Here is a 26,909-nt window from a genome sequence, read left to right as displayed (position 1 = left end):
GGGAGCGAATGGGGGATCAGGTCAGCTGCAAAAAAAAGTTGCCAGCCAGTAAAAATGGACATCTCGTTCCCACACAATTCCCAAATCAGCAATATGATTCATGGGAACTGACTTATGACTGAGTCGCTAATATACACTGTGCAGCATTAGTTTTTCTCCTTCCAGAGTAGACAGACATCAGGTGTGAAAAGTAATTTTAACAAGACACCAGAGGGACATAACCAAAGCACTGGATGCAACACTGTGTGTTGTTTTGGATGTGTTTTTTGGTGTATCTGTATTTCCTTGTTTTTTTATATTAAACACGACTGTTTCACTGACAGAAAAGAACAAATGCACTCATAAAGAAATTGATGATCATTATCTGTTTCATGTAACTGTTAAGTAAGGCACAATGGTGTAAAAAATGATTGTAAAGTAATTAACCAAGCAAAGGCTTTTGCCTTTTTGCTGGCAGTGTATATTCCAAAATTTGGGTTTTTTTTTCTGCTAGATCCTGTTTCACAAGGTTTTGTTGTATTTAAGCTTGAAATTGGCCCTCCCTCGTGGGGCTGAATATTTTTTGCAGAGTGTGGAAATGTGCACTATTAAATTTTCCCTCAGCCCCTGGCTATTTTGGGGTAACCTCCGAGAATTAGATGAGAGCTGTCTCATACATCTTGACTTGTACGCATCTTTGCATTGTACTACAGAACACTTGAGCTTGATGGCACAGAGAGCCTGTTATCACTCCCCTCCTGACCTGCTGTGTGGAGCTAAAAATAAATAAAAATGTATATTACCCTCCACCTGCAAAGTTACCCATCTAACTATTAACCATGCATTACTGTAAATACAGGCTCAGCTGGAGGTATAATCATTATATTAGCAGTATAATCAAGGCATCTGTTTTTCACACCCTAAAATGTTACAGGGTGCAGTCTATCTCCCGGCCAGGATGTGGGATGAAATATTAAGATCTGAGTGAGTTTTTTGGCTGTAGTGCAGGTAGGGAGTGGTCTGCCATCTAAACACCTGTAGACAGCAGAAACTGACCACAGTTAAAAACAGGGAAATGGAAATCTAACAACCAGGTTCTATATCAGTGAAGCTGACATGATGCTCTGCTCCACCCTCAGATCTGACACTGCTGCAGCTGGTGAAGGACCCCGAGGCAGTGGGTGTGGAGCAGGTGCAGGATCATGATGATCATCACCCCACACTATTGTTTAAAAGGAAGTCCAATGTAAAGCAGCTGGCCTCCACTGTGCTTGAGACCCCTTTCCACCGCGACTTTTCGATGCTCTTCCGACTTCGGCCAACATCCACTAAGGCTGCAACTCTGTTTGCTCTTACTGACGGCTCACAGACACATGTGCGTCTAAAGGTGGCGCTGTCAGCTGTGCGTAGAGGTCTGCGGGATGTGCTGTTCTTTTACACAGAGCCTGGAAAACCGGACACGCCGGTGGCCAATTTCTCCATTCCTCACCTGCCCAACACCTGGGTGCGCTTCGCCCTGTCTGTTCTAAGCAACAAGGTGGGCTTCTACACCAACTGCAGTCCCAAACCTGAGCTGGTGACATTCGGCCGCTCCTACAAGCCTCTGGATGTGGAGTCTGGTGCTGCCATCCTAGTGGGAAAAGACATAGCTTCCAATCAGGACAAGTACGAGGTACACGTTTCCTTTGTGTAACCACAGTATTTTCTGGAACAGATGTATTGACAGCATACAAGCAGATGTCCAGAGTAATTTGTGTATTACTGTAGGGATGGTATCAATATTTCTTTGTGTGTCTGTGTGTACTGACATCTATGTTATCTGACATATATTGAAAAAACAGGGCATTTGCAATAAATACAACATGATTTATTTATGATGATTCCTTCTTAAATTGCTGTTTTGTGCATGCTTGTTCATGTGTGTGTTTTACAGGGCTACATCTCAGAACTTAAAATCAGTGGAGACCCATATGCAGCAGAGAGGCAGTGCTACACATCATCAGATGATGAAGATGATTACAATGTGAGTTTACTGTGTTAACATTTTCCAGAGATCCTTCTAAAGTACTTAAAGTTCTTAAATCTGACATGTATCTATGGGAGGGATCATATTAGATGGCAGGCACATTTAACCTGCCATTGTACACCACCAATGGGGAATGGGGAACCTTCTTTTTAGTAGTTATGGGGAAAAAATATGCAAGAAACATATTTATTATTTTTATATCAGTTTTGAATCAGTTCGTTTGATGGATCTGAGTTTGTTTGAGTCACCTCTTTTTACCATCATGGCTGCTTTGTTCACTATTATCATCATCAAAAACAGCTTGAATGTTCAATAACATGAGTGAATGATAAGAAAATGTTCAATATAAACTTTCAGGACTGTTCGAAATCACCCTCATTGTCTAGTTTTGTAAGTACCCACCTATCAGCTCAACGACTGAAACTGATATGACATATGAAGGACTTGGCATGTATGGTGGTTCTCTTTCAAACATTTGCTCGGTATCTCACTATGGGCGTTTCCCATAGTGAGATACCTCACTCATGTTATCAGAGAACTGGGGTTATGTCGAGTAACCTCACATTCTCTTTCAAACATTCGCTCGGTATCTCACTATGGGAAACATCCATAGTGAGATACCTCACTCATGTTATCAGAGAACCGGGGTTACGTCGAGTAACCTCACGTTCTGGATGCTAAATTAAACAATGAGTAAACAACTCAGTATATGTAAGCTGACTCCAATATAGCTACCTAGGTTACTTATTTATATAGATAGTTGCAACGAAGAGGTTAATTGGAAAGAACTTGGGAAGAATGCCAAACTTTATATTTCGAAGTTATGGGGAATCTAAGAACTTTCCACCATGCAGATTTGCACTCTCTGACAGGTTGATCGCACCAGGGATAAAATAACTAGAACTTATAAGTCCTCTGCTTTTAACCCATCAGCCTTAGTGCGCAGTGGGCAGCCATGACAGGTGCCCGGGGAGCAGTGTGTGGGGACGGTGTTTTGCTCAGTGGCACCTCAGTGGCACCTTGGCGGATCGGGATTCAAACAGGCAACCTTCTGATTACAGGGCCGCTTTCATACCCACTAAGCCACCACTGCCCCTATAGCAGGAATGTGATATTTTAGATTTGTTCATCTTATGTGATAGAAGATATTGAGTTATTGGGAGTGAGATCAAACATGCTTGTATGTGTTGTCTTGATACATCAATACACACTGTACCCAAATCAATACTCTAATTTACTTTAATTATTATTACATAACCTTGTGTGTCTTATTTCATAGTCCTCTGTCTTTAATTTTGTTGTACAATGTAAAAAAGCCAAGACCCATAAATGAGTAAGTGTCCAAATGTTTGATTGGTAGTGTATATCGCACAATTACAACAGGGTTTCATGCAGCGTTTCCAGACATCTGGAATATTTTCTCACCCCAAATTATCTAAAAATGCACCAAAGCACACCCTAAAGTAAGAACATTATCTGAAAAAAATCTTACTGTACATAGAAAAATTATTTTTTCTATCTAAAAATGTAAAAACTTTAAATATTGAATACAGGTAAAAATGTAAATTTCCATTTTAGCATCTGTCTGTGTTTGTATCTGCATCTGTGTCTGCTCCTCAAGGCCTCAGGAAGTGGCAGTGGCATTTGGAGTGATTCTGAAGATGGAAATTATGAATCCTCTAGACATTCCAGACCTGATGTGAGCCTCCTTCTATAACATCTCTCACTCACTTTGTCCTGACTGCCAGATTCTATCCCAGGACACTAGGAGCAGGGCAGGGTCTCACACACACACACCATTTACTCACACACTTACAGACAATTTAGAGTCGTTAACTCAGCAAGTGTGCAAGTTTTTAGGTGCTGGGAGAAAACTGGTGATCTCGGAGGAAAACATCCGGCAGCACAGCCAGAGCAGGGATTCAAACTCACAACTTTGGAGGTCTGAGGCCCCCTTGTTAGCCACTGCACTAATGTGCAAACCCTTTTATTACATTATATGTAATTACATTATATTTTTGTATAAAAATATTTATAAAAAAACTGGAAACTAAATTCACATGGGAAGAATAAACATTTAAAATATTTACTGCAATTGATTTATGGCCCTTCAGTGGACAGTGTGGGAGAAACACATCACACACCCATTTTGTGGTTTGGAATTGTGCACCAGTTTAGCAGTGCTCCAAATAAATATGACAGAAATTTTTAATTACAAAAATTGTTTTCTGAAATCTCTCCCACTTTAGCTCAGCACTGTGCCCACCCTTCCCCAGCCTTCTCTGGAAGCAGGTGAGTCACCTGCTCTCTGTCACCATTGGCATGATTAAGATACTGTTGTAAACTAAAGAGTAAACTCTATTAAACTATACAAAACCTACTGCTCTAGAAGAGACAGAAATGCTATCTTGATCTTAGTCAAGACCAGTCAGCTTCTGCATTTCATGCTGAATGGTTTTCTTTTATTTGCACTATTTTTTAAATGACTGGTTCCAAGGAGTAATTTCATGATTATTTCGTAATTTATTTGGATCATAAGACGATGTTGGAGTGAAGAAGAGCTGTCAACTGAAGGAAAAAAATCAATGTAAACAGAATATATTATATTGCTTCTGGTGTCTGAACATGAGGTTGATCATTTCTGCAGGACCACCAAGAGGAGAAAAGGTGTGGTCAAATGGGACAAAGTGCTTCATATGTCATGGAGAAAAGGTGATCTTTTTACACAAATATTTGTCTAATGAGCACCTAAGTAAAAAGTATGAAAGTAGGAAAGTACATTTTATTTACCTTTAAATTTATTTACTATTGTCCAAAATACAATTTAAAAATGTGTATAAATGATGTGTGAAATATACTACAGAAAAAACATAATAAACAGATAAATTAACGGCAGCTACAATATAACAAAATGCCTGAGTAATTTAAGCCTTTTTTTAAAAACCTGGGTTAATGCTTGCTGGCAAGCATAGCTTTGGTCTCAGCCTGCAAAAGTAGGACAACTAAATTATGCTTACTTGATGACCTGAGAGCTCTGGCAGCAGACTGTGTGCGCAGAAGATTTGTAATTAATAAAGAGGCTTGTCCATTTAGTGCTTTAAAAACAAAAAGTTAAATCTGAAACTTAATCCCATAATTGACTAGAAGACAGTGAATATATGTAAAAACAGATGTCAGGCTGAAATAGAAGGAGGCTGTCTTTTCAGCCCAGATGGTCAGAACTGGAAGAGGTGCAGAGTCTGGTGCTGGCAACTGGTGCTATGGTACTAGGGAAAAAGAGGAAGACGGAGCCAGGCGACATGCAGCTGAAACTGGATCAGAAACAGGGCAACCCCACTGGAGCTGTAAACTCAGACTCAGGTAGAGTCAGGTGACAAGAAGGGACTTAGGGAGTGCAGTCAATACATAGACCAAGGAATGAAGAAGTGGCCTCAGGAATCATTGTAAGAACCAGTGGGTGGAGAAACTACATTGGGAGCTCTGTCCTTTTGAAGACACAGGTGGCATCTTTGGAGGCATTGTTTTTGTGGACATAGGCTGGTGGATATGATAGAACATGATGTCTAGTGTCTAGTGCTGGTGAGAAGTCTAGCATTCTGTTCAACTTGATGACTGATTCATATCAGTGTACAAAGCTATAAAATCCACAAGGTGGCACAATTTCCTTGTCTTGTCCTGCTGCTTAATCTCCTGTTTTTCTGCTGCCCATTGTTGCTTGTCTTTTGTGAATAACCTTGTATCTATGTTAGCTGCTGTTGCCATTTATTTAGACCTGAGGGTATTACTCCTTAGTTGTTTTTTAGGCTCCCTTGCCTGTTTTTGTTGTATAATAAATATCATCATGATGTGATATCACCAGGGGTGATAGTAGCCTAGTGGGTAACACACTCGCCTATGAACCAGAAGTCCCAGGTTCAAATCATAATTACATTGAGTCCCTGAGCAAGACACTTAACCCTAAGTTGCTCCAGGGGGGACTGTCACTGTAACTACTGGTTGTAAGTCGCTCTGGATAAGAGCGTCTGATACATGCTGGAAATTATGTGACCTTGTGCCTTTAGCATCCGACTTTGCAGTAATTCAGAAGTGAGGAATTAATTATGTGCATGAATAACTTATTTCAAATCATGAACCTCATTTCAGAGATTAGTATTAGATGAAAGAAAGCTGATTTAACTGTTAGATTGTCCTGGTGAAGAGAGTCAAAGATGGTTGATGTTGTCTATGTAGATTTAATTAAGATGTTACATTTGGTTGTCCGTGTCTCTTACACTCCTCACTCTCATAGTTTACTATCTTCTGTACCTTGAGCCAGCATGGCATGCTTATCAGACACTGTATCAGAGCTTGGCCTAGCAAGAAGAATGTTATTCCAACAAAGGACAGAAACAGACAAGAGCTTAGAGCTAAAGAAATGCTAAATGAAAGTAGGAAACCTACAGTGGGTATGGAAAGTATTCAGACCCTGTTAAATACTTCACTCTTAGTTATATTGCGGCCATTTGCTAAAATTATTTATTTTTTTCTCATTAATGTACACACAACAGCCAATATTGACACAGATTTGTAGACATTTTTGCATATTTGTTGACAAAGAAAAACTGAAATATCACATGGTCCTACGTATTCAGACCCTTTGCACTATATTCAGTAGAAGCACCATTTTGCACTCATAAAGCCATGAGTCTGTTTTTACACACCTGGATTTCGGGATCCTCTGCCATTCCTCCTTGCAGATCCTCTCCAGTTCTGGCAGGTTGGATGTAAACATTGGTGGGCAGGCATTTTTAGGTCCCTCCAGAGATGCTCAATTGGGTTTAAGTTAGGGCTCTGGCCGGGTTACTCCTTTGTTATTTTAGCCTTGTCCTTAGGGCCATTGTCTTGTTCAGCAGTCTGAGGTCCTGAGCACTCTGGAGGAGGTTTTCATCCAGGATATCCCTGTACTTGGCCGCATTCATATTTACCAGTTGTCCTGTCCCTTCATTTGCAAAACATCCAGGCAGCAAGATAAAGCTACACCATGCTTCACTGTTGGCACTGTATTGGACAGGTGATGAGCAGTACCTGTTTTTCTCTACATATATTGCTTAGAATTAAGGCCAATCTTGGTCTCATCATACTAGAGAATATTACTTTTCACCATCTTGAAGTACTTCAGGTTTGTTTTAGCAAACTCCATGCGAGCTTCCATCGGGCCACCCTGTCATAAAGCCTGGACTGGTGGAGGGCTGCAGTGATTGTTGTCCACAACTTTCTCCCATCTCCTGACTGCATCTCTGGAGCTCAACCACGGTGATCTTTGCATTCTTCTTTGCCTCTCTCACCAAGTGACCTTGGCCAGAGCTGTCTGTAAGGTCTTATATCAAGTCAGTATATTCAAGTCAGTATAATCAATCACAGCTGGACTCAAATGATGATGTCAAACCATCTCAAGAATGATCAGAAGAAATGGACAGCACCTGATTTAAATATATAACGGTCACAGCAAAGGGTCTGAATACTTTTCTTTGTTAATAAATCTGCAAAATGTGTTTCTGTGTTTTCTGTCAAAATGGGGTGCTGAGCATACATTATTGAGAAAAAAATTAATGTATTTTAGCAAATGGCTGCAATATAAACAAAGAGTGAAAAATTTGAGGGGGTCTGAATACTTTCCGTACCCACTGTTTATACTGTATATATGTAAAATAATACTAAATCCATCCAAAATAATACTAAATCCATTAGTTGGAGAAAACTAAATTTGAAAATAAAATTTCAACAATGCGCTTGGCTGGCTGGCATACCTGTAACTTGCATTTTTCTGAACCTCTGGTGTTATATAGCAGTCCTACTAACTGGTCATATGTACTGGATTTATCATGTGGTTTTAACTTTTGTTTTCTCAGGGCGAACGGGGAGAAAAAGGCATGAAGGTACATTTGTGTCATGATCCCTGAATTTCCACTGTTACATTTATGAAACACTTCATGCTATTCAACTAAATCCAGTGGCAATAATTTCTGCATTCCTTTTCAAGGGTTCTACGGGGACGGGCTATTCTGGTCAGAAGGGCGACACTGGACCTCCAGGACCTCCTGGCCCCCCCGGTCCCCAAGGTCCTGTAACAGAGACTGTAGGTGTAGGGGATGGGAAGGTGATACAGCGAGTGGAAGGGTCCCGGGGTCCTCCAGGATCTCCAGGAATACCTGGCATCCCAGGGTCACCAGGCCGTGATGGCACCCCAGTGAGTGTAGAGAAGAACTGGAAACAGGCTCTCTGCCTCAGAGATCACATTATCTAAGACAATGTACTGTACAGTCCATGCTTTGATCATATCCCTTGAAAAATACAGTAGTATTAGCTTAGTAAGATACAGTCTATTATCAACCACATGAATAGTGAAGTGAAGTGAAGTGATTGTCACATGTGATACACAGCAGCACAGCACACGGTGCACACAGTGAAATTTGTCCTCTGCATTTAACCCATCACCCTGAGTGAGCAGTGGGCAGCCATGACAGGCGCCCGGGGAGCAGTGTGTGGGGACGGTGCTTTGCTCAGTAGCACCTCAGTGGCACCTTGGCAGGCAACCTTCTCATTACGGGGCCGCTTCCTTAACCACTAGGCCACCACTGCCCCGAATAAAGCACATGTTCAAGAAAAACTGTCCCCTTTATCAACATACTTTGATCCAGGGGGAATTAACATGGAATTACTCACTGAATAAAAATAAAGGTTTTTATTGTGTTTCTATTCTATTCCCAGCATTATGTGCATTCATGCATAAATGAAGGACATAATGCATCAGTATTGTATTCGGTTTTGTATTTATTGGATATGGTGTAAAATATGGCTATGTTTTGATTCTAGGGTCAGCCGGGTGATGAAGGCAAAAAGGTGGGTTTTGTTTTGCAGAAACAAAGTAGAATTTGAGAGTCTGAGAAATCCACATCTCTAATGCCCTGCACCACCTCTGCTGCAACACATCCGACACACACTCGTTCGATCATGTCACCTGAGCACAAGCCAGGAAATCACTGGCAACCACACCCACCTAACACACAGCCAAGCACCTGTTCACTGTCTAATCGCACATTCATTTGGACCTCACACTCCCATCAGTCAGTGTCTGGTCTTATGTTGCATGTTTCTCTGTTGTTACTAAAAAGATTGTTATATTATAGTTTTCGTCCCAATGTTGTTTTGTTTCTTTTGTTTTTTATAAAATATAGTCTGTGTTGTTCTGCACATGGGACTGTTCAGTTCAAATACCTATCTCTTTAGGGTGCAGCAGGACCACGTGGTTTCACAGGAAATCCTGGGAACCATGGCATAAAAGGCGAGAAGGTGATATATCCAGTTCTCCTCTTCCTTCATGAACAATTATGTGATGGGAAAAAATGTGGTGGGTGAATCGTTTTGCATTTTTAGAAGGAGTGCTTTAAAACAATTACTGGGCCTGAAGCACCCTGAGAAGCAGAAAATCACCAAGTCCAATTACTTTCTTTAATTCCAAGAATGAGTTTGTTATATCGTAAAATATTGTTTGAACTGTCTGTTGTGAAATTGTTGCCCCTTGGTTTTAAGTATTGCATTCAGGAATTTTGGTACAGGACACATTATGAATAATTCTACAGAAATTGTTTTATAAGTTTAAATTGTTCACTTGTATGGAAAAAAACAAGAAGAGTACTAAACTGAAAATAGTCTTCAAAGACAGTCATCCGATAGACAACTGCTTCTCTCCATTGAACTTATTCAAAGTGTAGTCAGTCAGCAGGAGGATACACCTTCCTCTCCTCTCTAAATGTCAGGTACTTCCATTTGGTGCTCAATTGAAGTGAGTACTTGACCAATAACGTGTATTTAGTTCATTCCTTAGTTTTTTTTTTACCCTCTTTAGGGTGAGCGTGGTGAGGGAAAACCTGGACCACGAGGACCACCTGGGCCTCCTGGACCCTCTGTGTACTCAGAATCTGATAGACCAGTAAGTTCCATGTATATTTTCATTTCAAACACACATTATGTCCATCAGTATGCATATCTTATCATCTGAAAACGTAAGATACCAGTACTCTGATGAACTGTGTGTCATCACTTCCAAACAGACCTTTGTAGATTTGGAAGGCTCAGGATATGGTGATATGAGCAAACTCCAAGTATGTTGAATTAATATTGTTTGTTACACAAGTTACTATTTCCACAGGTCATTGTTTTAACAATTTTCAGAATAATTACTGACTTTTTAAGGGTTTTCGTGGACCTCGTGGACCTCCTGGTCCTCCTGGCCCGCCAGGTCCTGGAGTATGTAATTGCTCTATTGGTTTTGGCTATTCAGAGCAAAAGGGGAAAACTCGACTGACTGTAAGGACACTTTCTCTGAATGTATTACATATTTAAGTGGGAAATTAGATTCAGTATAGATAAATTAGATTATATTTTTAGGGACCATCTGATGTCCCTGGAGAACCAGGTCCAAGAGGAGAAAAGGTAAAATAAGTGTGGTGAAGCCTTAAGAACATCTCCCTACATATTTGCCAGAGTTAAATGCATTTTTTTCCTCTCTGATTCAGGGGGAGAGGGGTGCAATGGGATTTCCTGGAACTGTAGGGTCAAAGGTGAGTGCTAAGCCTTTGTGCAGTGGTGGCCTAGCGGTTAAGGAAGCGGCCCCGTAATCAGAAGGTTGCCGGTTCGAATCCCGATCTGCCAAGGTGCCACTGAGGTGTCACTGAGCAAAGCACCGTCCCCACACACTGCTCCCCGGGCGCCTGTCATGGCTGCCCACTGCTCACTCAGGGTGATGGGTTAAATGCAGAGGACAAATTTCACTGTGTGCATCGTGTGCTGTGCTGCTGTGTATCACATGTGACAATCACTTCACTTTATTCACTTTATTACACTTTATTATTTGTCAGTAGGTCACTATTACAACTTAACAATTACAACATGAAGTTTGGGAGTGGTTTGATGAATAATAATTACATTTAGAAACAGAGAAGACATAGATAAATTATTACAAGATGCCCCATGCAATCAAGACCAGTAGACTAGTACAATATGCAATATATTATGCACAAATCAGCCATAACATTTTTGCAGTTGTACTGCTGAAAAAGGCCACTGCCATCTGCAAATACTGTTTCCACAAATTGGTGTTCTTGGTGTTCTTGGTCCCAGCAGCATAGGTGGTACATGAAAGTACAATCCACATGCAGCATCCCACAGGGCTTTCATACACTTTCTGTCAAAAACAGCATTAACTTTTTGAGCCTGTCAGTGTTCCTTACATGCTTCACTGAACTTTAACCACATACGACCCATTCATTGCTACATCCATTTTCATTACATTTAAATTTGGGGAATTTAGCAGATGCCCTAATCCAGAGTAATTTATAATCAGAAGTTCTAGGGACAGTCCCCCTGGAGACACTCATGTGTTTTGCTCAGGGACACATATGTAGTAAAGTGGGGTTTAAACTTCTGGTTCATAGGCAAGCGTGTTACCGACTAGGCTACTACCACTTAGTGATTTGTTAAATGTGTGCACCATTTTAATGGCACCATACACATTTTGTAATTGACACCACCAGTTACTAGGGTGATGAGATATAATCAGAATCTTCCCGAGGCACCTTTTTGAGTCATAGTACTCAAAGCATATGTGGTTTCAAAACCAGGGCTACCCCAAGTTCTGTTGTCGCACCACTGAGCTTTAGGTGCTTTGGGTTACTCTCATTAACATTAGAAATATTTGTATTAGTCTCATTGTCAAGGTCTCATGATCACATATCTAAAATTCTAACACAATAGAGTTGAAGTTGAAGTTTATTGTCATTTCACCTATGTACATGTTAGACAGTACATAGTAACACGAAATTGAGTGTCAATGAGACACTCAATGAGACAGACAGTGCTAAACAGGTGAAATGAATAACACATGTGCAAAGTAAAACAGTGCAAATATTGCTGTGTAAAATGGAATGGGGAGCTGCTGACGTTGACTAGGGCTATAGTCGGGCGGTGGAAGGAATACTTTATGGAGCTCCTCAAGCCCATCAACATGAATTCCTAGGAGGAACCAGAGCTGGGATACCTGGGTATGGATTGTCCAATCTCAGGGGCAGAAGTTGCTGAGGTAGTCAGCTACACAGCAACACAGCTAGATAGCAGCGGAGCCCCGTGGGTGGATGAGATCCGTCCTGTGTATCTCATGGCTATGGATGTTGTAGGGCTGTTGTGGTTGGTTTAAGTATCTCTGGGTCTTGTTCACGGGTGAGGGAAGAAGGGAGCAGGAGACCAACAGGCGGATTGGGGCAGCATCTGCAGTGTTGAGGATGCTGAACCGATCTCTCGTGGTGAAGAAGGAGCTAAGCCAGAAAGCAAGGCTCTCAATTTACCGGTCAATCTATGTCCCAATCCTCACCTATGGTCATGAGCTTTGGGTAATGATTGAAGGAACGAGATCGCAGATACAAGCGGCCGAAATGAGTTTCCTCCATATGGGGACTAGCCTTAGAGATAGGGTGAGGAGCTCGGACATTCGGGAGGGACTCAGAGTAGAACTGCTGTCTGCAGTCTGCAATGTGTCTGTATTCTGCCTCTCAGGGAGCTTCTGGTCCACCAGGGATCCCAGGAAAGGCTGGACTTGCTGGACCACCAGGTCCCATTGGTCCACCTGGCCCTGAAGGACCTCCAGGGCCCTCTGGACCTCCAGGTCAACCAGGCCCAGTTTCCCACATTACTTATGTAAGTACCAATCTGGCAACATTTTAAATGTGATAAACAAATCTTCTTTCTTTACAAGTCCTCTTTAACACTGAAATATATTTTTTAAATAGTGCAGTCTTGCACTTGCACTTTTGTATGCATTACATTATTTACAGTATATAAAATAAATCCCATTGGAGTTTGGAACCAGGAATCAAAAAAGGGTGTACAAGTCTGTTGGTGTTGTTAAAAGGGTGAACCTAGAGGAATGGTTTGTGAGGCATTGCAGAATGCAGAGTCTACTTTCTATTGTTTTGTTTTTTTTTTTGCAGGAAGGCAATGGTTCTCGAGTGGCCTATGTTCATGGTATACCAGGAGACATAGGACCCCCAGGACCTGAAGTAAATATGACTCCCTTGTGCTGTCAACTGACAAATTGTATGACTCACAGTGATTGATAATTTTTTTTTCTTTCAGGGTCCTCCAGGATATCCTGGACTCCCAGTAAGAATGACTGTTGTTCTGATTTATATTTCACATAATTTCTAATGGCACATGAATACGGTCATTTATTCACCTATTCTCAGGGAAAACCAGGATTGCCAGGTATTCCAGGTGGAAAAGGCAGTGAAGGACCACGTGGCCCAGAGGGCTTTCCTGGAATGGATGGATTTCCTGGAAAAACTGTTGGTCTAGATTAAATATTTAGTTTTATGCTAGAATTTTTTGGGATATTTTTGCTATATGTGTTGTTTCTTTCATATTAAAGGGTGAAAAAGGAGACAGAGGCAGAAAGGGTGAAAGGGTGAGTACAGGAACTATTTACTAATTCAATACTGTACCCAGCATTGATGCTGAAAAATCCTGAATGAGCTGGGTTTGATGCTAGTACAATTTGTAGAGGGGAGCCTGCTTCAAGTAACACTAGCAGTATTAGTCACTATTATATGACTGTACAATACTATACAAGCATTTACTTTTAATTTGAGTCTTTTAATTCATATGGAATATGCATGTCCGTGATGTCTACAAGAGGTGAAAACGGGAAATGTATCCACACAAGGTGAGGGAGAGCCAGGTTCAGTGGTGAGTTTTGGGAGTGGGGTTGTGGAATGAGGGCTTTGGTTTCCATGGAAGGAGAGAACAGGAATGAGGCTAGCTTGAGTACAGTCTGGGGCCGAGCGGGAGGTTCAGGTCATTCAGGCATCAATGTACATAAGGGCATAAGAAAAACTCGTGGTCGATTAATAAGGCAAGGCTTGGAGATCAAAAGGCAGTCGATACGAAAAAAGGTGGGTGTCAATGAAAAAATGATTATCTGGTGTATTCATTAAACATTGATTTGACATGTTAACTCCTACTTACTGGTTTTGTATGCATGCAGGGAGACCCAGGTTACAACGGACTCCGTGGGTCACCTGGGCCCCCAGGCCCTCCAGGTCCAAATGGACACTTTGTCTACAACACTACTGACAGCGTGAGTTTGAATAATGAAACAAATAACCATACGCATACAGACTAAGATCCTGTTCACCACTTCGGTTAACATTTGATCATGGGTGGAGAGCTCTAGGTAGCCGCACATCATTCATTGAAAATATTCTGTGATCCAGTTGCTCAGAACACATTTATTTGGAATTAGATCTGTACATAAAGGTGATGTAATTGGTAGTATTGGTAGTAGCCTAGTTAACCCTATGTTGCTCCGGGGAAACTGTCCCTGTAATTACTGCTTGTACTGCATGTAAATGCATTTGCATAAAAAATATTAATATTCCACTGACATTCATTGATATTTAAAATACTTAGAAATACTTTCAAGTGGACCAAATAAAAATGATTTCAGAACTTTTAACTACAACTGACGTACATTGGACATCAATTGAATCAAATCTACAGATTAATCAAAACTGTAGTTGATACAGTAAGAGAGGACAGGTTTGGTGTAAACCAAAGGCCACTTCTGAGCAAAAGTACCTTATATGAATAGTGTAAGCCAGTGGTGGTGGCATCTATGCCGGTAGCCCAATGGATTCCCATAATGGCGGCGGTGTGTGTGGCCTTGCTGTCCTTGTCCCCGCTGGCGTGGGTTGATTCTGTAGAACCTCTGGCCTCTATGCCGGGCTTTTAGGATAGCTAAAGACAAGGACCCACCGCTTGCTGATAGGTTTGGCCTGATTAATGCAAGGTCCCTATCCTGAAGGATCTTTTCACATCGCATGGGCTTGATTTTAATACCCATGTGTGTTGTCCTTATATGCCCATGGCAATGGGCTTTTTAAATTGTATTGATTCTTTTTAATCTTGATCTTGACCAATGACTCTCATTGACTGACTGTATCGACTCCTCACCTGCAGCCTGTGTAAATTTTTTTAACCTTTTTATTGAGAGGGTCTCTTCCACTAGGGCTCAAATCTCTCCTTCTGCTCATGGCCCCTCAATCTCTGTTCCCGTTCACTGCCTTGCTGTCTTTGAAAAATTTATAGCCTGTGACCGTGAGCCTGTGACCAACAAGAGATTGTTGGTCGTTTGAAGCCTGCAGGGTCCCTCTTTGACTGTTGGACCAGTGGTTCTTGAATTGATCAATCAGAGTTTGTTGTCAGGTGTGGCAAATAAAAATTTTAAACATGCAGTAGTCCAACCTCTGATCTAACCATGGGCGTCCAACTAGTGTGGTGGGAATTTTCCCATCTGGGGAGCTGCAAATGAGTTGTCAAATGAGTTGATTTTCCAAGTTTATTTCACTGTGCACGGGGGGGACTCACAGTTTTTGATACCCATTTGAATCTCTTTAAAATAAATTTTAGTTTAAAATTATTTTATTTGCCTTTAAAGCCCTCCATGGCCTTATCCCATCCCATCCTATTTCTCTGAGCTGCCCCAGCCTTATACACCCTCTCGTCCCTTAGGTCACCCCATCAGCTGCTCCCGAGTATACCCAGAACCAAGCTCAAATTTAGAGGATATTAAAGGAGTTTGGACACAGGATCTTGGCGCTTACAAGAATCCAATTAAAGTTGGGCAGTGAAGCATGTTATGTCATGGTTTGAGGCTTTTTGATGCAACAGGACCTATTTAGGTCACCATCAGAGAATCCAGTGTGAATTCTTTATAACATCACAGGGTGCTTGAGGACAATGTGATACCCTCTATCCAGAAGTCGGTGTAGACCACAAAACAGGGATGTCAAGGGAGCTACTAAAACTCAAATAATCAAACAAAGAAGCAGAAACATCAATGACTGGACATGGACATGACACCGCAGAGTATGTTTATACATGTAAACACCAATGCAAAGAAGCAAGTCATCAAGGCAACATTAGACAAACACAAATCTCTGGAACATGGATGTAAAGGGCAAAGCACTGTATTTAAAACTCACTCATCTCATGTTACCTTTCATGAAAGAGGCATGGCACAATAGAGGTTAAAAGAATGGACAGTTTCTAATTTATTAACACCAGTAGATTACTATTGCAGACTTCCCATCTTACACGGAGCACCCAAGAAAGTCAGGTTCAGAGCAAACCTTTTGTTCCACTGGGCATGATAAGGGAATAATTTAGAGTCCCTGACATATTTACTTATTTGTTTGTTTATTTTACAAGAAATGGCTTGTTTTATTCCCAACAGCTTTTGTAATAATGTTTCTGTCAGGATTGACTGCAGCTGTGCTTATCACCTGTTCCCAATCCTGACAGCGCTTAAAAACCTGCATTCTGTCACGACTACGGACTTACGGGGGAAGGAAGCGCAGAAGCAGGACATGCTGGGAAGGGGTTTTATTATAACAAACAATAAATAAATACAAATAAACAATGGCGCGATGGCCGAAAAGGATTGTAACACAGGGGAGAACTAAAACTAACCCGCAGGCGTGTGGCGATTGCCAGAACTGAAAATACACATTCACATACGTGCACTAAGTCCACTTAAATGCCGTGCCTTCCGAAGGGGCGGAATTGTCCGGCCTTTATGCGCTGTCAGGATTGGCCACTGGTATTGAGCCCAGCTGCAGTCAATCCTGACAGAGCCCCCCCTCCAAGGGCTACGTCCTTGGAGCCCCAGCAGTACCATCAGTGGAGGTGGCGGGGTGGAGGGCAGCAACAACAGGGCTCCTGCCCTGCTGTAGCCTCCCCTTGGAGGACCCGGTCCCTCGGGCTGTCTCTCCGGCGTGGTCCCGCTTGGCGGCCCCGGACCCTCGGCCTGGCTCCCTGGCTCAGACTCTGACCGATCAAACTCTGCCCTCAGTCTCGGCAGGAAGTCCCGAAAACTCCTTCCGTCTGTCTCTCCCTGCTGCCAGAGGGCTGCGCCCCAGCCCCATGCTGACCCAGACAGACATGTGAGGATGGTGGTGATCTCATCAGTGTCTGCTGCCCCACTGAAGGATCCCGGGGCCATTGGGCTGTCCCACATGGGGCTGGGCACGTCGCTGGAGATGGTGGTGGGTGTGTGGCATGGAGGCGGGTGGAAGTCCTGTCCAGCAGGCGGGGGCGCTGGTACTGAGCTGCCATTTCGCTGGGGAACGTCCGGCAGAGGGAAGGCAGGTCGGCGACCGGAGCTGGGAAGGCGTAGTCCCCGCAAGGCAGTCCCGGCAGCACAGTTGCTGGCTGGCGACCTCCCGTCGCCCTCTTCCACCAGTTGTCCCCACACTGCTGGGAGGGACGTGGGGCTCCACGGACCTTGTGACGATCTGGGACGGGCACACTGTCTTCGTCACTTTCATCGTTGTCATCCGAGTCTCCCTCGTCTTCCTCATATCCCCGGAAGTCAAGTGGGTCATCACGGATGTCGCGACGATCTCGGACGCACGCAATAGGCGGAGCCATCCCAGCACCGACCGCCCAAAGAAAATCCACGTCATCGCCGCTTTCGTCATCCGTGTCCTCCCACCGGTGACTCCGAGGGTCGTCCACCCTGCGGACATCCTGAACCCATGGCGCGATCAGTTACCATGGGCAGTACTCTGGCCATTCGGGCTGGAGCCTGCCCATCTCCTCGCTGGAGGAATGCTGCTGTGGTCATGGACGGGCGCGATGGGCGGAGCCCAACTCGCGTCTCCCGTGCTGTCGTCGTCGTCATCGTCCGTGTCGTCCCAGTCCACGGGGAGCCTGGCCAGCAGAGCGCAGAGTTCCTGGCTCGACATGGCGAAGATCGTGGGGGTCGCATCCTCTGCTCTCGCTGCCTACGTCACTTCCTCGCTGCTGCCGACGCCACCGTCTTCGCTCCGTCCACTCACCTGCCGACGTTGTCGCTTCCGGGTTTCGCGAAGTTTCCCGGGGGTGACGTCGTCACGCGTCACCACGTACCATGGCTTATCGGGGAGAAACCGCTGTCCGCGTTCGTCGCGCCGGGCTGCGTCCTTCGCGGCGTTTCTTCTCCTCTGCTTCTTTCCTCTGCGCTTTTGTCGGGAGGGACGGCATTCTGTCACGTCTACGGACTTACGGGGAAAGGAAGCGCAGAGGTCTGACATGCTGGGAAAGGGGTTTTATTTATAAACAAACAATAAACACAAAGAAACAATGGGGCGGTGGCCGAAAACAGTTTAACTTAAATAAAGAACAGAAACAAACCCATAGGCGTGTGCCGATTGCCAGAACTCAAAATACAGAACCGTGCACTAACGTCCACGAAAATGCCGTCCCTCCCGAAGGGGTGGACATCTGCGGTTTTTAAGCGCTGTCAGGATTGGGTACAGGTGATAAGCAATAATGACTAATAATGGATCAATTAGGTCTCAGGTGTGTATAAAAAGAACCCCAGTACACTAGACCTTCACATCAACTGCAACTAGACCTCTGCAAACATGCCCAAGATTCACCCTGAGACTAAAGTGTTGATTATCAAGAGGCTGAAGACCAGATCCACTGCTGATATGGCAGACACCTTCAATGTGTCTCAGCATCAGGTACAGAGGATAAAAAAAAATTTGGAGATACTGGAGACATTTTTGACAAGCCCAGGTCAGACAGACTCTGCAAGACAACTGCTTGAGAGGACCGCATGCTGGCTCAAAAATCCACGAGACCTGGTCACCTGAAGTCCCTCTCTCAACCAGAACAGTTTGTCGGATTCTTTTCAGAATATTCTGTTGAATTACACCACAGTTGCCGAAAATATTGCAGGAGACCTACTGGAGCTAGCATGATAAGCAAGACTTTTGTCAGGGACTGTAGTGAGGAAGCTTAAATATAGGCTGGTAAAGTAGGATATTTAAGAACTCATATGGATGACAATTAAGGCTGACAAGTCAAAGAACAGGTTGTTACACTTTGTCAGAATACCAGATACACAATTAATCAGTAAGTATGCCTAGGTTGCATATTTAAATAAATTGCATATGTACACTTTTTAGCATTGATTACATGTAATCTCTTGTATTCCAATGGTTTGTAGGGTCATCCTGGTGTTTCTGGGCGCCCTGGTTTCCCAGTATGTATTTTCAATGACATCCCACTCATTTTTCAGTGTTCTGTGTATTTAATGTTTGTTATATGTGACACTTCAACACTGCATAAAAATGGAATCAAATAACAATATACCAACAGGGACCTATTGGACCAAAGGGTGACCAGGGAGAGCAAGGCCCACCAGGTCTTTCATTTAAGGTACAGTATTCTCTCACTGGTTCCCTGAGTTATATGTCACTGGGCTTGTGAATATTGGTCAAACCAAGCACATTATTTTATGGTGCATCCTTTCATGTGTAGGGTCAGAAGGGGGAACCTGGTGTAATTGTGGGAACTGATGGCTCTCCCCTCTACCTGGAAGGCTTGAGAGGACAATTGGTGAGGAGGTGGTCTCTGGATCACCTGTTGAGCCACAGTCACACCAACAAAATTTTATGTTTATTATGAATATTTATCTATATTTTATAATCTATATAATATAATTAGCACTTAAAGGCATTCTTGCTCTTTTGATCTTGTGTAGGGTGAGAGGGGACCACCAGGACCTATGGGACCTTCAGTAAGTCATAACAGAGAGCCCCTCATGTCATGTCAAACTGCCAGCATGATTGGAATGACGTAGATCCTTCTTATTTTATTATTATTATTAGTTATAATTTTCTTGTTGCAAACTATGAGTCATTTTGGATAAAAATACACTACATTTGTCACTTTGACAAATGTAATGTAATGAAATGTAACATACCATCCCCTGGGCACCTGCCCACCATAGAGTGCACACACACACACACATACATAATTCACTCACACACACCTACGGTCAATTTAGTCACCAATCCACCTAGTGTTCATGACTTTGGACAGTGGGAGGAAACCATTGCTAGAGCATGTAGAACATCCACACACACAAGGGCCGAGCCGGGATATGGACTAGGTCTGAGGCCACATTGCTAACAATCACACAACTGCTCAGCCAGTGTACAATGCATGACAGGGGGCTCATGGGAAAAATTGAAATTGAGCATGGTGGATTGTCACAATAGAGCCCACTGAATGTGCCTGTGTGTGTGTGTGTGCGTGTGTGTGTGTGTTAGGGGGTAATTTCTCATCCAGATCCAAATTTCAGTGAATAAACAAGTTTCAAATTATAGAAACAAAATAACCTCTTATACCACTTTGGCGTAAGTTAACTACTTTCAGTGAGTACATAATGATATAGTGTGGAATGTCAGTTTAGACAGTGTTAAAAAGCTCAGGAAATCTGACTTCTTTAATGTTACAGTTGAAAAGCATCGTTCCCACACACTGCTCCACGGGTGCCTTTCATGGCTGCCCACTGCTCACTAAGGGCGATGGGTTAAAAGCAGAGGACACATTTCGTTATGTGCACCGTGTGCTGTGCGGTGTTTCACAATCACTCCACTTCACTACTTCATACATTATAATATATACATAATATATCCAATTTGATACAAATGATAGTTCTAAAATACAGTATGATCAGTAAACTTGTCTTTGAAAGACATGAATATATAATTATTTAGAATATCAAATTTTTGCAATGTAAAAAGCTTGCAAAATGGATTGCATTGACCTTGTTAATCTGACTCCATTAATTATTATCAATATATTTGAACTATGTTACCTGGACATACAGAGGCATGGTACAATAGAAGTTACAGGAATTATCAGTTTCTAAAACAGGTAGATTACTATTGCAGTTACATGTAAATATTGTATGTAAAAATGGCACCAATGTTACAGAAAAACCCAAATTAAATCAAATGAGAGAGTTAGAGGAAGACAGAGAAAGCTAGGAGGGATGGAGCCTGGACCTGGAGAAGTGGGGGGGTGGGGTGGGGGGGGTGGGGGGTATGCCACAGACCAATCAGATTGGACTTAGATGTTTCTGCCTTGTCCAAGCAGAACTTCTGATACACAAATACAGTGGTCATCCACTCTCCACAAGACTTTTCCTGTCATGGCACCTCAGGCCATTTGTTGGCCTTTTGGCACCTTGGTAATACTTGTTTCTGAGCGGAAGGCCACAGCTTGGAGATAAAATGGGTGGTCTTGATGAACCTGGAATTTTCCATCTTTTTCCCCAATTATTGCTATTTTAAACCATAATTGATTTTGTCTTAAATCTAACAGGGACTGATCGGCCCCTCAGGAATGAAGGGAGAAATTGGAATGCCAGGCAGACCGGTAAGAATTTTAGCACATATAGTCCCTGACAAAAATCTAGTTGCTTGTGCACAAATTGACCTCAAGTGCCGTTTAAATATATTTCACATCAACTGCAACTAGACCTCTGCAAACCTGCCTAAGATTCACCCTGCCTAAGATTCACCCTGAGACTAAAGTGTCTAGGCTGAAGACTAGATCCGCTGCTGATGTGGCAGACACTTTCAATGTGTCTCAGCGTCAGGTACAGATGATAAAAAAAGATTTGAAGAGCCTAATAGACATTTTTGACAAGCCCAGGTCAGGCAGACCCCGCAAGACAACTGCTCAACTACTTCCATCTCCACATCAAAGTTCCTCAAGGAGAAGAAGATCAAGATGCTCTAGGATTGGCCAGCCCAGTCACCAGACATGAACATCATTGAGCATGTGTGGGGTAGGATGAAAGAGAAAGCATGGAAGATGAAACCAAAGAATATTGATGAACTCTGGAAGGCATGCTTTCTTTGCTATTTCTGATGACTTCATCAATAAATTGTATAAATCCTTGCCAAACTGCATGGATGCAGTCCTTCAAGCTTATGGAAGTCATACAAGATATTTAATTTGAATCTCACAGCACCACTATTTAATTTGCTGACATTTTTGTATTTGCAGTAAATTTGTTCAATTGCTGCATAGGTGACATCTTTTGATTAAATGATAAATCTTTTTTTCAGTGAAACTAATTCATTTCATTGAACATTATTTGGTATGGTTTTAGCTTTTCATATCATCTATTTCTAAAACCAGTCGATTAAGTAGCAGGTGTTTCTACAAAATAGACTTTTGTCAGGGACTATACTACCTGTTTTTCACTTTTTTTTGTATTTGTCTGTTGATTATCATCTATTAACTGTTCTCATCATAATCTCACCATTGTTCATTGTTCAGTTATCAAAACAGTGACACATTACTGTTAACACAAGATAAGAGTTTTTCCTCAAAACGGTTCATGCATTCATGACTGAGAGTTCTCTTGCTTTGATACAATTGTGCAATGGATTAGTTAATCAAATTAATTTAAACTTTCATGTAGCAACAATATGTATTACTTATTTAGTCCAAAATCACAGACAGTATGTCTCAATTGACTTTAACAGGCCCTGCAGTTGACACTCCCCACCCTTTCTGCACCCAAGGAAAAAGGAAATACTAAACTTCTGGGGTATAGTGAGAATGCAGTAGTTGTCAGTGCAGGGTTTGTAATGATTTGTCAAAGAGAAACAGTTTGTAATGGCAAGATTGTTAATTGAAAGGAATCTGTCCATGTTTGGAGGCATTAGACAGTGCAGAGTAGGTTATAGTCCAGTGTCCTGGTCCACAAAATATGTCAGTTGTGATGCTACATCACCATATTTTCACCCAATGTGGAGTGTTTGCGCCTCCATCTTTGCTGTGGCATTTCAGAATGCAGGACTGACTTGAGGTTCATCCAACATCCAAGGCATAGACAGCAATGATCAGGGAAAATCGTGATCGTGAAAACACGACTTTAAATATATATGATGCTCTGCCATTTTTCCTTGTTGGATGTAGGGTCGCCCTGGATTGAATGGGAGGAAAGGAGAAAAGGGCGAGGCAGTCAGTGGCTATGTCCTGCCGGTTAGTCCTTTATTTTACACCACTATGATTGATACACCACTACGATCGATCAATCGATCGATAGATAGATTCATTCATTCATTCATTATTTGATTGATTGATTGATTGATTGATTGATTGATTGATTGATTGATTGATTAACTTTAGGGACCTCCAGGACCTCCTGGCCCACCTGGACCTCCTGGGCCCACTGTGCCTCTTGAGAGGTTACATGTGAGTCAACACATAAACAAACAAGATTACTGTTGTGTTTCAGTGTATGGATTCACTACTATCACCCTGTTTTCTTTCACATCTGCCTTTTCAGAGATATGAGGATGATGCATCAATGTATTACAAAGGTAAGCTTTTTCCCAATATTTTTGCTCATCCCTATTCAATTCCTGTACAGTGACCAGTTTTAACCCTCCCCACTGGTACCATAGCAACAGCTCTATCAAATTGTCTGATGCAGCTGGTGTGTCTGACTATAATTCAACATCTGGTTGTTGTATTTGCCTATAAAACCATCTTTATCTTTTTGTCTGGGTCCCCTTGGTTATGCAGACATCTACACTTTAAAGGTATATCTGCCTGTTCTTTTTTTTTTTTTTTTTTAAGAAAGGAATATAAAACTGCAGGAGTGAACTGCTATGTGTATTTTTGGATGCCTGCAGAACCAGTTGAAAGGTGAAAGGGGAGAGCTTGGTCCTAAAGGGGAAAAAGGAGAGCCAGGTGAAACCTACTACAGCCCTCGATATGGCACAGTAGGACAGGGTCCACCAGGTCCCCCTGGACCTGTGGTGAGCTGGTTTTTACTTTCAAATAAAACCAATCAAAATATTTATATACTGCACCAGGGTGGTAGTAGCCTAGTGGGTAACACACTCGCCTATGAACCAGAAGACCCGGGTTCGAATCCCACTTACTACCATTGTGTCCCTGAGCAAGACACTTAACCCTAAAATTGCTCCAGGGAGACTGTCCCTGTAATACTGATTGTAAGTCGCTCTGGATAAGGGCGTCTGATAAATGCTGTTAATGTACCATACATTGTTGTGAATGCAACTTTCATTCAAATTTTATTGCATATGTTGGTGAACGTGAAAGAAGAGGAAGTCTAGAAGCCTAGTCTCTGCTTGTTTTGCTCTTTCTGCATGTGTAATCCTGCATGTTTGTCATAAACTTGTCATAGCTAAAATTGGACCAATCATCACTTGGCATAGGTCACAAGCTAAATTAGTGTATCACAGTAATCATAGTGAGTGTTTGATTAAAAAGGTTGTGAGATGATATCTCCTTTCCTTGCAGGGCCCAAAGGGGGATTCTGTGAGGGGTCCTCCAGGTCCTCTGGGCCCACCAGGATCTCCTGGAATTGGTTACAATGGTCTGCCAGGAAAGCCTGGCCCTCCAGGTCCTCCAGGGCCCCCAGGGACATTACTTCCTGGAGCATATCGACCTTCACATAGTAAGTCATACTAAACATATAGTCATATGAAAAAGTTTGGGAAGCCCTCTTAGTCTGCATAGTAATTTACTTGTCAACGTAAATCAAAACAGTGGTATTGTGACGCCCAGGGGCTTCTGTGCTCTAACATCCGGTGCTGTTGCACCTGATTAGGGAGTCCTGATCAGTCCAAGCTGTTGCCAACTAGGCGCGATTGACACGTGGGACTCCTTAAAAAGCAGTAGTAAGCAACAGGTTGTTCCTTTGGTTTTTTTCATCCCTTTGTAACTTTTCCACTCTCCTTCGGGTTTGTTTCTGTTTGAATAAAATACCCTTTTCATCATCAAACTTCACAGATGTGTCCAAACATGAGAAAAGTCACTTTGTCTTAATCTGAAGATTGACAGCATGAGATCATTAAAGCAAGTGAGAAGATCTAAAAATAAACATTGTTCTGTTTCATGGTTTGGAGGAAGGAACAAAAAGATGTCAGTGGTTTAAAATGATTCATTCCTGTGTACTCCTGCTTGTCCCTCTGGATTGTGGGAAGGATGGTGTTGAACGCACTGCAGAAATCAAAGAACACGATTGTCACAGTTCTCTGATCTGGAGACTGTTGGGAGCTCTGTGAGAATTATGTTCTTTGATTGCTGTGTGTCGGACACAGTGCTGCAGTACGAGATCCCCACACACTTTTTTCTTCACCATCTACACTGCATACTTCACAACCCCACCAACTGCTTCCTACAGATGTTCTCTGATGACTCTACAATAGTCTGCCTCATCACAAAGGGGAATGACAAGGAGTAAAGATATCTGAACCTGGACTGTGTGGACTGGTGCCAGCAGAACTACCACCAGATTTACATTAACATTGCTTTCATGTTACCATCAATGAAGTACATTTACATTTATGGCATACATGTGTGTGTAAAAACCAAGACCTTCTGCACATACAACAACAATAAACCATGGTTCAGTCCCAAACTGCAGCATCTTCGCCAGGCCAAGGAGGAGGCCTACAGAAGTGGTGACAGGGTCCTGTACAAGCAAGCCAGGAACACGCTGACCAGGGAGATCAAAGTGGCAAAAAGAAGCTACTCTGAGAATCTGAAAGAATGTTTCTCAGCCAACGACCCTGTGTCAGTCTGGAGAGGCATGCGAGAGTTCACCAGCTACAGACAACACCCACCCCCTGCTGCAGCAAACAAAGACCTGGCAGAAGAACTTAACACCTTCTACTGCAGGTTTGAGAGGGTAAACAGGTCGGTGGATGATGTAGTGAATATGGGGCTGCATTACATCCTGCAACATCTCGACCGCCCGGGAACCTACACCAGGATCCTGTTTGTGGACCTCAGCATGGCGTTCAACACCATTGTGCCTGAACTCCTCACCTCCAAACTCTCCCAGCTCAGCGTGTCACCTGCTACCTGCCAGTGGATCACCAGCTTCCTGACAAACAGGAAGCAGCAAGTGAGGCTGGGGGAGATCACTTCTGGAACACGGTCCCTCAGTACTGGTGCCCCTCAAGGATGTGTCCTCTCCCCACTGCTCTTCTCCCTGTACATCAATGACTGCACCTCCAGAAACTCAACTGTGAAACTCCTGAAGTTTGCAGACGACACCACTGTCATTGGGCTCATCCAGGATGGTGATGAGTCTGCACACCGATAGGAAGTTGAGCGGCTGGTACTCTGGTGCAATCAACACAACCTGGAGCTGAACACGCTCAAGACTGTGGAGATGACGGTGGACTTCAGGAGACATTCCTCAACATTGCCCCCCCTCACCATATCAGACAACCCGGTGTCTATTGTGGAGACCTTCAAGTTCCTGGGCACCACCATTTCCCAGGACCTGAAGTGGGAGACCAACATCTCCTCTATCCTGAAAAAGACCCAGCAGAGGATGTACTTCCTGAGGCAACTGGGGAAGTACAGTCTTTCACAGGAGCTGCTGATCCAGTTCTACACTGCGGTCATTGAGTCTGTCCTGTGCTCCTCCATCACCGCCTGGTATGGAGCAGCCACTAAACAGGACAGGATCAGACTGCAGCGGACTGTACGGACAGCAGAAAGGATCACCGGTGCCCCCCTGCCCTCCATCCAGGACCTGTACCTCTCAGGATCCAGGAAAAGGGCAGGGAAAATCATCTCAGACCCCTCACACCCTGGTCACAGGCTCTTTCACCTGCTGCCCTCTGGCAGACGTTATAGAAGCCTGCAGTTTCTTCCCCCTGGCCATCTCCCTCCTAAACAGCTGATACTGTAAATCACCTCCATCATTGCACACTGCACTTTATGTTCACTTGTATATAAGATTTAGTTTGATTTTTGCCTATTTATTCATAAAAAGTAGATATAGCTATTTATAAATCACAAACAATCCACAACTTGGACAATAACACCACACCCTTGCACATTGTTGTTATTGTTGTTGTTGTTTTTTTTCCAACATTGTACTTGAGAGACACCATCTACTGGAATCAAATTCCTTGTATGTGCTTGCACTTACTTGGTCAATAAATATGATTCTGATTCTGAT

General features: G+C 42.9%; 1 protein-coding gene across 3 annotated transcripts in view; it reads left to right on the top strand.

The window, feature by feature from the left end:
- col18a1b (collagen type XVIII alpha 1 chain b) overlaps positions 1-26,909 on the top strand; it is a 43,245-nt gene that overhangs the window by 10,873 nt on the left and 5,463 nt on the right. For all 3 annotated transcript variants that reach the window (XM_028955133.1, XM_028955132.1, XM_028955131.1), the window contains exons 2-32: positions 1,119-1,651; positions 1,913-2,002; positions 3,627-3,704; positions 4,255-4,297; positions 4,653-4,717; positions 7,894-7,920; positions 8,025-8,231; positions 8,858-8,884; positions 9,272-9,334; positions 9,891-9,974; positions 10,096-10,146; positions 10,238-10,351; positions 10,433-10,477; positions 10,561-10,605; positions 12,593-12,733; positions 13,027-13,095; positions 13,172-13,198; positions 13,282-13,380; positions 13,464-13,499; positions 14,079-14,171; positions 19,092-19,127; positions 19,244-19,303; positions 19,406-19,483; positions 19,629-19,664; positions 21,260-21,313; positions 22,871-22,936; positions 23,084-23,149; positions 23,244-23,277; positions 23,483-23,499; positions 23,593-23,718; positions 24,227-24,383. In XM_028955133.1, coding sequence (XP_028810966.1) covers positions 1,119-1,651; positions 1,913-2,002; positions 3,627-3,704; positions 4,255-4,297; positions 4,653-4,717; positions 7,894-7,920; positions 8,025-8,231; positions 8,858-8,884; positions 9,272-9,334; positions 9,891-9,974; positions 10,096-10,146; positions 10,238-10,351; positions 10,433-10,477; positions 10,561-10,605; positions 12,593-12,733; positions 13,027-13,095; positions 13,172-13,198; positions 13,282-13,380; positions 13,464-13,499; positions 14,079-14,171; positions 19,092-19,127; positions 19,244-19,303; positions 19,406-19,483; positions 19,629-19,664; positions 21,260-21,313; positions 22,871-22,936; positions 23,084-23,149; positions 23,244-23,277; positions 23,483-23,499; positions 23,593-23,718; positions 24,227-24,383 — 2,667 coding nt within the window. The remainder of the gene's footprint in view (positions 1-1,118; positions 1,652-1,912; positions 2,003-3,626; positions 3,705-4,254; positions 4,298-4,652; positions 4,718-7,893; positions 7,921-8,024; positions 8,232-8,857; positions 8,885-9,271; positions 9,335-9,890; positions 9,975-10,095; positions 10,147-10,237; positions 10,352-10,432; positions 10,478-10,560; positions 10,606-12,592; positions 12,734-13,026; positions 13,096-13,171; positions 13,199-13,281; positions 13,381-13,463; positions 13,500-14,078; positions 14,172-19,091; positions 19,128-19,243; positions 19,304-19,405; positions 19,484-19,628; positions 19,665-21,259; positions 21,314-22,870; positions 22,937-23,083; positions 23,150-23,243; positions 23,278-23,482; positions 23,500-23,592; positions 23,719-24,226; positions 24,384-26,909) is intronic.

The sequence above is a fragment of the Denticeps clupeoides genome, chromosome 15 (genome assembly GCF_900700375.1).
Source record: "Denticeps clupeoides chromosome 15, fDenClu1.1, whole genome shotgun sequence".
NCBI lineage: Eukaryota > Metazoa > Chordata > Actinopteri > Clupeiformes > Denticipitidae > Denticeps > Denticeps clupeoides.
Note: the sequence above shows the minus strand (reverse complement) of the source record. Positions and strands in the feature narration are given on the sequence as shown.